Genomic DNA, 14250 nt, shown 5'->3' on the forward strand with positions numbered 1-14250 from the left:
TCAAATCTTTTGTGAAGATTCTAAAAGCAATTTTTGATCGTTATTAAAATCTTTATGGGTTGTTGCTTGTAATGTAACGGAGTAAGATCTTGGCTTTGGGTAGTCTTTTGTTGGAAATTGGAATGCTTTGCCTACGAAGTTAGATACCTACTAGCTACACGGGCATCTACACAAAACTCGCATAGCTCATTTTATAGCCCTTTGATTGTTTCTTTGGATTTTTGTCTACCATTTAAGCCTATTCTTTTCCACCATTTAACGCAGTTGATGGTCTCATTTTTTTGATTGAATAGGTACATACAGTCATTCTTTCTTGATTTTTGAGTTTAACACCCATACTTGTAGGTACAGTCAAAGGCTGTAAGTCGTTTAGCACCTTAATGACCCAGAGACTGCTCGTGATTTTGTTCACTGCACTTTATAGGCAGTTGATTGCAGTAGGTAATTGCAATTTGATAACCCTAAACTTCCTCACATAGTCAGAGTCACTAAGCGTCACTAAGTATTAGATATATTATCAGAGTTTCAATCACACACATTAGGGGGACCGTTCAATATACGCTCCCCCAATAATCAGGGTTCCAATATTGCTGCGAATAAGGGTAAAGTTACTGTCATAAATATTATGGTGTTAGTTTGCGCCTTTGCAGAACTAAAATCACACATTTACGGCCGGATACTGTATCATCTCTTATAATGAAAAAAGGTTAAGTAAGTAACTATTTTTGACATAAATAGTCATAGTAACCTACCAAATTAATGTTATCTCTATACAAAATCTCAAATCAGACACACTTCTTTATTCGGCCGTTAGGTAGGTACTTAGTTAGTATGGGTAGGTACCTACCTAGGTGGCTAGGTGAAAAGAAATTACCTGCATAGAAACAGAAAACCTCTAGGTCAAATAACTGCTCAGTAAGTAGGTACACAATAAATAAAATACCCTAGTACAATAAATACCTACCTACTGATAAAATCAAACTATCCAAAAATCAATAGACATTCAACCAAATAAAATTGAATTACATATATCCTACTTGTCTTTTAAATGAGCTTAATTGTTTTCAAGAAAATATGAGGGTAGAGCAACAGTATTACGAACTGATAGGATGCCGTCGATAGCGATCGCAATTTTTGAAACGATAACTGTAAACAAAGAAGGCTGTAAATTAAAATGCGAAACGTAAACAAAATGACCAAACTTTCACGTCCCCAGGCATCCATGTACCTATATCCCCAGGCCTTACCACCCAGCTCTTTGCCCCCTACGCTGCGGGGGCGCTGTCAAACAACCTTTACAAGAAACGAGCCAAACACGATCACATTTTTTCCAACATTCTTACAATAATTTTTCTTTAGCGCGTTACAAATACAATGATGAAAAAAAATGGTTATCTGTAAAGTCGGTTTACTGACGATAATTGAACGTGACAACAAAGGCCGATTGTGCTTCTTTGTTGCTCGTTCCGCGCTCTCGCTTGGAAGCCTTACATGGAACGCCTCAGAGCGAGGTAACGCCGCATGAGTTTTTTCGTGCGTGCAGCCGGCTCTATCGAATTATAAGACGTTGTCACGTCAAAAAAGGTATCACATCTTTACACTTTTCGTCATGATACAATAAAGAAGCAAATGCTATGAAGGTATGCTCGCTTACCGAGTTTAGAGATTATTTTGTTCGGTTCGCCGTTGAGACCACGGAATCTTAGTGCAAATAAAAAACTTACGAGATACCTACCTACAATAACCTCTTCTCAGAAGGGATGGCAAATTTTTCTCCTTTTTTTTTAGCGTGGTTATGCAGTCCGTAGTCTTGGCTAATCCACACAGGCAAGACTTGTAGGTTACAATATTATTTAGGTCAGCAGGTATATTGAGTTTTATTGTAACAGTAATCTAAAAATTAATTATCTAAATGTTTGTCTATGCCTAAGTATGCGTTCGCGGATCGATCATTCAATTGAGTTGAAATTTTTATACAGTTGTTGTTGATACCTTCTTGCGTGCAAATTTCTGACACGCACTAGAAAAAGAAAGTGGTTCGTAAATTGAAAAAGGTTTTAAGGCATTGTAAGGCATTCCGGGTATTAAGTAGCCAGTTTTCAATTAAATAATTGACATTAAAAAATCAGTTTGGGTAGGGACGACAATAAAGCTTTAAATTAAAGTTACAATTGACCTGATATTATTCGTAGCAATTGACGTTTTCCGCAGCCAATATTAAACAGAGAACAGCCAATTTCAAAGCAACACATTTCGTAAACAACGAAGGCTATTAATAAAAATGCGAAGTGTAAACAAATCGCGACTTGACCATACTTGGAGGCCCTACTCCCTAGAACCCCCAGTACGCCTCCCTATCCCCTAGCGCTGCGGGCGTGCTGTCAAACAACGTTTATCCACCAAACGAACGAAGCGCAACAACATTTTGTTTTTTTTTACACGCCATTTTACAACATTCATTTTTCCCGCGCGCCACTTTACTCCACGGCTAATAAAATATCGCTATTTTTCACCTTCATCATATTATTGTCCGTTGCTCTAAATAACGCTGCAAGCTACAATATCTAATGGAATGTGGAAACATTTACGTTCGCTATCAACACTTTAAACAGCAATAATAAAGTTAACTTTCCTAACATACGATTCATAGAGTTGAGAATAATGTAGAGCTGTGCAATACGCATAATGTTTTTATGATTGGGTATTATTTTGTCTTGGGACGTTATTGTTGTGTTATTGCGGCATCAACTAAGTATAACGATCTTCCAAACAGAAATACAGACGTAAGTCGTAACGTAAACAAACAAACAATCGATTTGACGTAAGTTGATCAAATGATCGTAAAGCTACTGAAATGGAGCATTTTTTCTTATCTTGCACATCTTTTTAGCAATCATAATAATCATACAACCGATTGTTATCATGAGTAGGTAACTAACTATTACCTATTTTATCTACCTTTAAGGGTTACGGAGATATTATGATGTCGGCATGGCACAGCAGAAATTCAGACAAAATTACACGAATATTGACGGTGCTAAATTTTAAATCCCAGGGCTTAGTACCTATTGGCATAAAGTGAGGAAGCTTTACTTGATAATACCGAGTTACCGACTTTGCCACAAACGCCGTCGGTTGGCCCAAAGCAAATGGGCTAAACAACGTGTAAGTATATGTTAAGCTTCTACTAATAGTTAATTTGATTTACACATAGTATGAACATAGGTAAATATTAAATATGTATGGTAGTAAGTAATCAAAGTGTCAAATAGTTACATACCTGTTTGTGCATTTCCACATTGAGGCCGTACGACATTTCATAGTACTGAAACATAAATACACAAATTAATCGGATCAATTACATTAGTAGTTTGGAACAATGTAACGCGACACAGAAAGCTCTTGGCAGCCATTAGCTTCCTCAAATCATTTGAGGCGAGTGACTAAACATCCGCAATGGCTCTGGACCGCAGCCAGAAGTGTTTCCGACAACCCGCACACGTGTTGTTAAAGTGGCACAACTCAAAAAACATGTAGAAATGTACATGTAACCAAAAAAGGTTTAAAAATAAGTAGGTAGGTACCTAATTATTTCCGATGCTAATTTTAATCTCAAAAAAATATCTAATAATTATAACTATAGGTACATGTTAAGTATAATTTTTTTCTTTAGAACGCAATTTTAGACAATTAGTTACCTACTTATTTTACTTGAATAAACCATACAATACAAACAACCCTGCAGCACTTTTTACGGTAAAAGATCCTCCTTAGATATCTACTTAGTTAAAAACACAAAAAATATGACCAAATATGAAAAAACGTCGTCTTTTTGAGTTGTGACACTTTTGCAATATGTGAGCGACATAAAAACCGCTCGCGAAAATTTCCTCTAGAGCGTATTAAAATAAATTGCAGGCGATTTGGCAACACTTAATCGTGATTCATATCGGGCCGGAACGAGCGCGGGGGGTTAGGGACTGCCAAATATCTATTCGGTCGCCTGAAAAATGTCGCCACTTTATTTTATTTTTTGTACGTCATCACGCGGAATTGGTTAATAACGACGCTGGCATATTTTCCCGTGTTATCGTCAAATGTTTTTTATTATGCGTGCGACATTTTTCATGGCAATTGGGTTGTTTATACAATAACGATCAATGACAGTTATATTTTAGTCCAAGTTGTATTTTATTAAAAATGCAATATCATATTATTATTGCTTACAGATTTACTGTTGGCTGTTGCTCAAATATTATGAATAAATAAAAATGCGAAAATCTGTTACGACATAAACAGGAATCGACCCAATGGAATTTAAACAAGTGTAAATTAAAAATTTACAACACCCCCGACAAAGTATCTGAGTTTTCCAAAACATCATTTTCAAATAAATAATTATGTATCAAGGCAACGTCCATCTTGACAGCTTGACATATTTTGTCAATTGACATAATATTATGAACCTAACGGTTATGTAAGCTTCTTTTCTACAAGAAAACTAGAAAAGAGCTGATAACTCTTAAACGGCTGCACCAATTTTTTTGGATTATAGCTAAGAACACTCTCGATCAAGCCACCTTTCAAACAAAAAAAAGTAAATTAAAATCGGTTCATTCGTTTAGGCGCTACGATGCCACAGACAGATACACAGATACACAGATACACAGATACACAGACACACAGACATACAGATACACAGATACACAGATACACACGTCAAACTTATAACACCCCTCTTTTTGGGTCTGGGGTTAAATAGGTATCTAAGTACTAATTGCTTTTCTTCATAGTGTCTTATCTAAACAGAATAAATGAGAAATATTGACTAGACTTGAACCACGTAATCTTGATCTTGATTAAATAATGATAAGATAGAATTTACCTACATTATATCGATTTCATTTACTAAGTACAACAATTATGTCGTAATCAGTAACACTCACATAGTAAATCATTACATGTAACTACATACTCTTATCCCAACAATTTATGTTTGCGTAATGATACCTACAAGGTGTGTAATTGATCAAAACAGCCGCTACACTTATCACGCGAACAAACATAATATGTATACTGTATAGGCATATTTCACTAATTAAAGCAGTCCCTGCCCTTATGGGAGATGTTATGCATGCGCAACGTGTCCCTTAGCCCAAGACCTTAGTTCTGGACCACTGGGTCTAAAACTATTTGATCCAGGCAAGTATATTTGTATCGACAGTGAACTGGCAAACGACAGGTACCTACTATCTCAATTTTACATTTGTACAGGATAAAGGAAAAATCTAGTTTCATTCGCCTTTATTATTGTGATGATTGTAACGCCTGCCAGCGTAGGTGATGCCTCGCTAGTACCTACTTGTACTTGTTTTTTTTTTCATTTTTGTTCCAAACTAGAATACTGTCGGAATAGCATAAAGGGAAATCATCACAAATTTGAGATAGGACGTGTTGCCAGATCACAATCGATCTTATGTGAAACGAAAGCGTCCTTAGAATTCTATAATAAATCAGTCAAATTCGTTGTAGTCGTTTTGTTAAATCACCACATTTCTTACTTGATTTAAATATCTAGGCTACAACAAATAAATTCGATGTAATAATATGTGCGTGAGTCGATAAACCATCTCGAGTGACGCTTACGTTTACCAACACCATAAATTAAACTCAAGACTCAGACAGCTATGTCTACTCGTAGGCGTGTTGCTCGATCGTACATTCACGTCAACGATTATCTGTAAATAACTGGGGGCAAATGGTCCGCCTGTTCAATGGGCGATTGTTGATATGCGGGCGTCGGACAAAAGATACGCTTTATTGATTGTACGAACACATTAAACGATAATCATCTATCAACCGCTCGAAACAAGCATCTTTTATTACACTACAACACTATTCTGTAATGTAAGGCTCGGGTATTTCATTAAAAATTATGTTATATCTACTTACAGGCTGGTAATTTTGATTTGTGTCAGTAATGATAACTACTTACTTAGAGTTTTGTAGCTAAAGAATAAAGCTTGTTAATCTAATTCATGAGACAAGTGCTACCAAATTGGATATAATATTATGTATCTAACTAAGTATGTAATTTATTTCAACCTCAGTTTATCCCATGGGGTAGGTAGGTACTTTTTCCAGAAAGAAGATTAATAAACGTAATAAAATAAAAACGAAGAATGATACTATTTTTTTACGTACTTAGATGTAAATAGTAGATACAATGTTTTAAATAGATATAACTGTATTAGGTACTTACTTGTCTAGGAATGTGTAGGGAATGTAGAATCAATACTGTCACATTTCGAATTAGCATCCTGGATACTTAGTCCATGATAACTAAGATCAAGTGGTTCATCACAACTCACAATCGATAGAGCGTCAAATTAAGTCCAATTTTTGTATGACACGGTACTTTTTGCTCACAGATTATGATCGACAATGTTTTTGCGTGTACGATAAAAGATGTAAAAGAACTCACCATAACATAATGCCTTTGTATTTCAATTTTTTCACTAGCCAGTTTCTCGCATTCTAATTTTAAACTGAAACAACAGACAAACGATTGATAACTATTTTGACATAACACATTTTTCAGATAGGTCACACTTTATTATCTATTATCTATAGATAGATGTCTACAGAATGGTTTTAAAAAGCTTGGTTTTAAAGGTTAAAAAGTTAAAAAACTGTTCGATTGGAGTTGGGAATTTTTAATGTTGGCTTCAGGAATTTTTCCATTGTAGATGGAAATTTAAATAACGATATGACAGCTTTAGAATTTTTTTGATTGAAAAATGAATTATACCTACTGTCTTTGTCGGATCTTATCACAGGATTCTTTCCTCTAAACTTCATCTAATAATAATTACCTACTAATTAAAAAGAAGAAGGGCTGTCTATGTTCTACCATAAAAGATTCCGACGAATTGAGATCCTTCTCCTTTTTTGAAGTTGGTTAAAAACATGAAACAGTTAAAAAAGCCGTTCTTCATTTTATACCTAGCTGTATTAGGTAATGAAAGTAAGATTACCTAGTTAAATAAAAACGAATAAAAGCCAAGAAATAAAAACACTATAATTTATTTAAAGAGCTCTCTTCGACAAGATAAAAGCTTTATTAACAAATAGCAGCTTATTTTCCTTATTTTATTGCCGATATCGCCGTCAAGGGGTCAAACTTGTAACGGGTTTATCAATGATTTATATACTGTTCCACTTCATTTCTACTTCATTCAACTACTTACTTATTTATCTACTTACCTAATAAATTCAAGACCACGAAGTGGACTTAATTTTTAACATAGGTATTGCAATTTAAGTGTTTCTTTTTTAATAGAGTGGATGATGTTTGTGACTTTGTTCGCGTGGATTTATGTTTTCAAAAATCACGAGGGAACTTTTTGATTTTCCGGTATAAAAGTAGCCGTGAAAATGTACCTAATTAAGACTGAGACAGACAGATACAATATTAGTATAGGTATGGATTATATTATTGGTCTATGGCTTTTCAGTAGGTAGGTAGGAATTATACCTAGGTAGAGGTAGTAGGTACCTAGTTAGGTACCTAGTCATGACAAAGAAATTACATGGGTCTGTCTTACAAAATTACTTTTATATATATATGTGTTAGATAATTATAATAATTAGACCTACCTTGTATTCTTACTTTTTGTGCTGTTGTTAAAATCAACCTAAAAACTTATTATATTGCTATAGGTATAAATATTCAAAGAGTTTAAAAAACAAGGGAAAAGGCATGTAGGTAGATACTAACAGTATAAAAATTATTACTTCGTTACACTCAATAACTTCGGCTGAATGAATTTTATCTTTATCGCAACATGTGGCAAATAAAAAAAAGGGAGCGTAAATTCTTGTTTTTACCTGTACCTACGCCCGACAGATTTTTTAAGTTACACACCGAAGGGTCACAAAATGGATGTAAAAAAGGACTACTTAGTCGACAAAGGGCCAGATAGGGGATGATTCAACTGATACTCGGTGACGGGCCAAATCCCGGTTGAGCCCTTTTTAGCTGATTTACTTTTATATCTTTTTTTCAAGTTCTCACTAATGTTTGATATTTTTGTTTGTAGGGATTTTTTTTCGTTTGTATACTACCTACCTAAGTATCTACCTAGATGCGTCTATACAATCTTACAGACAGATCGATAGTGATAAAAAGATTTAAAAAAACCCCAACAGATCTTAATCATTCAGTTTTTTTTAACTTCCTTGAAGAATTCTTTTTGTATGTGTACCTATGTGATTTTGATTCGATTCTCGATTAAATCTTGCTAAGGAAAGATTGAATAACTATTCCAATTCACTAATGGCCAAAATTAATTAATCTGCCAATTTTAGATGTTGGTTGTGTAGGTTGTGAGTTAGGCCACGTTAGGCGACGTTGTCTAATTGTCAAAAATACCATACCTATCTACAATTTTTAACAAATAACAACATTATTATGTAACCTATCCACCGAATACAGATAGGATTAATTGATAATTTTTGGCCGTAATGCTCCTTTATAATTCCCGCCGAGAAATAAAGCGTTAACTTCAAGCGTTAAGTAATTTAAGAAAATAAAGTTGAACTCACTTATGATATTGGGCCTGAAGAAAATTAAATTCCTCCTTTATCCGGTCGCAGGATTCGCCCACCGTGAATTTGATGGGTTGTCCGGGCTGCGGTGGACCCTGAAAAAAATAACAATTAGTTCAAATTGTAGACGAGAAACAATTAAAATTTGTTGATAGTTAGTAGGTACACAGTTGATAACCTAACTAAAAATCGAAATATGTTATTTTACCTACTAATGTTATCTTCTAAAATTAACTGGATTAACTGGACCCTACCCAATATAAAAATATTTAAATACCTAGGATAGGTAGGTGCAAGCAATCAACAATGCCATCTCAAATCTGTTCAGAAGTATATTTAATTAAATTATGTGTCGGTAGATCGTTATCAAAAGCAATTCCCATTAGGACTTAAACGAGTTTCTCCGCGGCGTGTTTAATATTTGAAACGCAAATGTTTTTGCAAAACAAAATTCAACTGAACACACAAGCCATCAATCCCGACCTCTGCACAAAAACGTTACTATCACGAAACAAAAATTACACGCATCCCAAATTACCATAATACAAATTATCCTTTAATGACCATAATTCGGTGTGAGGCTCGATTAATGAAAAAAAACAACAACGCCGCCTGCGCGCCTCTTAACATAAAAATAAAGCAACAACACGCGAGCACCTAATAATAAAGTAAAAAAATAAAAAACAGCTCCATAATAAGAAGCAGGAAAATAAAAATAAAGCGAGGGACACAACAACACACGGTCGCCGGGAGGGCAGGCGGTAAAAAATAAATAACCGTCGCTCGCCGGCGCGCGAGGAACAAACGGACTTAAAAATAATAAAAGGAGCGTAAATAAAAGCGTAAAAGGAACTGGCGTGTAGACGTTGTAAATGGAGCTGCGGACAATCGGGCCCGAGAAAAATGTGCCCGAGAATTTAGTGAATGTAACCACCGAGATGAGATGGACTGTGGTCGCGCAGAGCCACGACGCGGACGTCGTCTCGCGCTGCAGCGGGGGATCGCACTTCACAACGAAACGCTCACCGCAACCGCAAGTAATCCACTGAGTGCATAGTTTATTACATCGTGAACTCTACCAATTTATACGTAAATTATTCAAACATTGTGTAACATTTTGTACGAACAATAAAAACTATGGTATCTGCGCTATCAGCCAACTTTGATCAGAATACAGTCACGAATAACTTAGCGAGGAAGGAAAAAAAATTGGCAAAGCTCACAAAAAGTAACGCGTTACAAATGGCCGCCGTATTCGCTTGAGTGCTTCATACAATAAAACTATTGTCAGCATCGGTAGCCGTTCCAGAGGCACGCGGATCGGAGCGACATGCATGATGCATGGCGGCTCTCCTCTTTGGACTCGTATCTACATTGTTTTGTATAAAGAACTGCGTGTCATTATAATTATTTAAATGCTCTTTTACAGTGTATTTAAATTAAAGTCACAATTATGTCAATGATAAAATTCGTATAGCTTTAAATGCTTAAGAGAAGTAACCCTAGTTTTTAATTTAAACGGGCTCAAAGATTTACGTAAGTATACGAATCTTTAAGAGGTGGTACTTTGAAATTAATATTTTTACCAAAATCTGACAAACCAAAGACACATATAATATTATTATGTAGTTCATATGTTATTTCGTATATCTCTAAACTAAACAAGTCTTTTGCTATCCCTTTCATAATGCTCCCTGTGGAAAATGATAGCTAGAGATTTAGTAAGTAGGTACAACTGTCATTTAGTGGAGTTTAGAGACTGCAAAATTGGCCACATTTGTTTCTAGAACGTGTCTGTATATTTTATTGAGTTTGATTTGATAGTCATTCAAATGAAAAACAAACTACGTTTATATATATAAAAAACGCTGAGGAACGCGAACGCTACGGTTACCTACTCCTCTTAACATTTAAATATAACTTCTTCAGGAATGTGAAATAAACAACTTTACTCAACGAGTATAATAAGTAGATATGGTAATTAATAATAATTGCTACAAAATTGCTACGTAATTTAGTTATTAAACATTTTGAGATCACCCTGTTTTTATTATACCTATCTACTTAGTTAGTCCTCTTAACTTTCTGACATTTTAATTTTATGTTCACCGATAAATTACTTTAGCATTAATTAGGTATAGCTTTTATTTGTTTTTATCTCGATTGTAGTGGAGGTCAAACCTAATCTGAGTTTTATATCGCCAATTATGTTTAATAACATAAATGATTGAATGTGCATACAAATAAAATTATCGCTAGATTAAATATAACGGTTAACCGCAATTATACCGTCCAATATCAAACAATCTGAAATACAATATCGAACTAATTGACAATTTAAAGTCAAATTAACATTTGATAATTGTTTTTTTAATAGGTATCCCCGATTCATTGTCTAACCAGAATAACAATAATTCATTGGCTCTATTCAAATTAGGTAGGTAGATAAGTCGATGCGTGTGAACAAACACGGCGCAATAATTATTGTATTATTGTTACCGAATCACTTACCTACCTACAATGATTTTAATAATCCCTAAATTCGATACCCCAACTTTTGAATTGATCAAAAAAAATCTGACAATAATAGACTGAGTAAACGTTCCCTCAAGAAAAAAGATTCCCATAAATTATCGCCGAAAAGGTCAAATTAAAATACAATGAACAGTTTTTGAGTGGCAGTATTGTGTGGAGGGGCTGGAGGGGCCCGGATGAAAGGCCCGCATCCAGCGACGGCCGCTCACAAAAACAAAACTAAACAGAATGCGTTTAAACGGATATAAAAAAAAGAAATACGTGTTCTTATTTCAAATTATTGAATACGTCTGTCTGCCCACGTCTCGACCTGTTCACTCGGCGAAAGGACTTCTTTGTTGGAATTTGAATTTCGAATGAACTGAATGAATTCGAGCGAAATTTTATACGTAAAAATTTGTTGAGGCGGATTTTGCGTTTTTTTGTTGTTTAAAGATCTTCTAAATAATAAATATGCATGCACTTTTATTTCACGACAAATCCTGATTAGGAATTAACTCAGCTATTAGCAAGTTTAAAGGCCAACTACTTAAGTACCTATTTGTTCGATGCCGTAAAAAGTCTATCACAGTTCGAGATAAACTGAATTTGAAATTCAGATGTGGTTTAATAATTTATCTTTTTTGTCTTGTCAATTCTATTAACTATTTATTCAAAGATGTATTCGTGAAGAATTTGCATAATCCCTCATTGATTGTGTCACGCTAGGTTTCTGTACAGTTTGAGTAGCTATTATATTTTTCTGTAGCAGTAGAGTAGGTAGGTAAGTAGGTACTTACCTACTTACTTAGGTTTTTTATTTTTATCACGAAGCCATTGTATTGTGGTGGCTAATTATTTTGTACACTGATCCGGTCTAAATCTAGTAATACTTATCCTTTTTCGCAAGGAGCATTATGAAAGGAATAGATAGCAGTGTTATTAGACCTGTCATTTTTGTTTAATTTTAGAAATTGTGTACAACAGAATTAGTCACACTGTCCATTATCGTTTCTCTATTCTTCGAAGGAAGAAAATAGATCGGTGTCAAGTGTTTATTAGTGATATTAGATGCTAGCTCCGAAAGTATACACAAGTTCAGCAGCACTGTAAACATCTAAACACCATTCGCACTTACAATCCAAACAAGCTTAAACAAATATTTAAATTACACGGATCGGTTTCGAAACGCAATAACTCAACGTTCGCTTCGGACTATTTTAAGCTCAGCGTGGAAGGTTTTAGAGTTCATAAAACCGGCTATTGGGAATCGCTTTACGGTTCTCTGTTGATGGAGGATAAAAATGCTAGTAAAACTAATATGGTAGCGCAGGAATCGGAAAGCTGATTTTACTTTCTGAGAAGCAGCGCCGCCGGGTCGTCGCCGCCCATCGTGTCGGATGACAAATAAAAGGTAACTAGGTCTAAAATGTTTTGACATCGAACGAGGGTTCCAAGAACAATGTAAAACATTTTTTGGAGATTTAAACATTCGAAATATATGCGGGGGTTCCAAATACTTTTACCAAGAAGATAGGTAACATTTTAAGAACATGAGTTAGAAAAGTACCTACCAAAGTGATACTAGATAGGATTCTTCATTTAAAAAATTCTTGTGACAAAGTTGAGAAAATTTCTGTATAGGTACTTAGGTACTTATCTTATTTATTTTTGTTGTTTAATATGTAAAACATTTGAATAAATGTTTATTTTTCAAAGTAAATACCAAGTACCTACTTACTTATATTCAGATTAATTTTACAATTGATATTGAAAAGATGTACCAAGTAGGTACCTAGGTAAAAACAATATTCAAAAATTGATATACAATCTAACGATGGGTAGGTAATTTGAAATCCCTTGTACCTTTTTTAATAGTGGTGGTGGCGGATTACTTTACGGGAGGTACCTAGGTATACACCTATAGTACAATACCTATACATATGTATATGAATAAATAGGTAAGTATGTAATACTTTATTCCGGTACAAATAATAAAGAACTAATCCGTTCAAAAACCAGTTCAATCATAGTCCTTATCAGTAGGTAGGTAGGTAGGTATTATTAACATCGAACCAGAAACGTAGACAAGTGTCGCCGAACAAATTGATGGCGTGTTGATAGTGAAGGGGACTTGTTAGCATACTCCAAATGCTGTGTTTGCGCTGATAACGCTATCAGTACAAATGTGGGGAATTATTTCGGACGAGCATTGACTCAAGGCGCTCTTATCGCGTCAGCCGTGATACGTAATCCCTATTCACTTGATACATTTCCGTTTGTAGGTAAGTAGCCACTTAACTAAAAATAAAACCCATAGGTACAGTCAAAGGCCGTATGTCGTTTAGCACCTTAATGAACATAATTATTTGCGCGGTTATGCACATGCGTTAGATGTGTGTGGCGTGTCAATAGAAAAAAGTTATAAGTGCCACAGGTTTTTGATGCAATAGTTTCGCGGATGCTACTCGAATTCTAAGGCTGACCGTCCTTATACCTACCTAATAATACCTAATACATTTATGTAGCGATGGGTCTTTTTAGACCAGTAAGTACTAAGTAGGTATCTACTTAATTATAATTAATTGTTTAGGTACTTGTGACAGTGTTGAAATCTACTTACTGGAAGCTCCTTATCTACCTACAAATTACTGTCGCGTTGATATAATACTTTTGCAATGGGTAGAAATAAAACGATGTATCAAGCCTTAGATAGGATTATGTACCTACTTATCTAATAGTCAGAAGGTAAACTAATTCCATACTTATCCTAAGCCAAATGGATATCAAAACGAATTCTTTATGTATTTAACTGTGTAAGAATTTACTTGAGCTAATATTACCTATTTCTCTTCAACCTGCAATGGGTCTTCAATGATTCTGCAATGAAGGACCCTTTTTGCAATAGCCAATGTACAGGTGGCCGGCAGGAAATATTGTACATCGACCTTTAGAAAGATATTCGGCTTGGTAGAGCGTTGCCTCTGTTACTCATATTATTATCTACCTATGTGACGTTTTGTCGGTCTCGACGACAGAGACAACGCTCTACGAAACCGCTATCTCTTTCTAAATGCCGATGTACAATATTTCCTGCCGCGTATACCTAACTGTAGGTAGTCACAG

At 35.0% G+C, this 14250-nt stretch overlaps 1 protein-coding gene across 2 annotated transcripts in view; it reads right to left on the reverse strand.

The window, feature by feature from the left end:
• LOC123874447 (protein groucho-like) overlaps positions 1 to 14250 on the reverse strand; it is a 105190-nt gene that overhangs the window by 84571 nt on the left and 6369 nt on the right. Inside the window, exons 2-4 of one of the 2 annotated variants that reach the window (XM_045919794.1) lie at positions 8608 to 8693; positions 6485 to 6548; positions 3281 to 3325 (exon numbers count right to left, since the gene is read on the reverse strand). In XM_045919794.1, coding sequence (XP_045775750.1) covers positions 3281 to 3325; positions 6485 to 6548; positions 8608 to 8693 — 195 coding nt within the window. Of the gene's footprint in view, positions 1 to 3280; positions 3326 to 6484; positions 6549 to 8607; positions 8706 to 14250 lie in introns of both variants that reach the window. The other variant, XM_045919793.1, reaches the window with a different exon arrangement.

Source organism: Maniola jurtina, chromosome 18, assembly GCF_905333055.1.
Source record: "Maniola jurtina chromosome 18, ilManJurt1.1, whole genome shotgun sequence".
Classification (NCBI taxonomy): Eukaryota; Metazoa; Arthropoda; class Insecta; order Lepidoptera; family Nymphalidae; genus Maniola; species Maniola jurtina.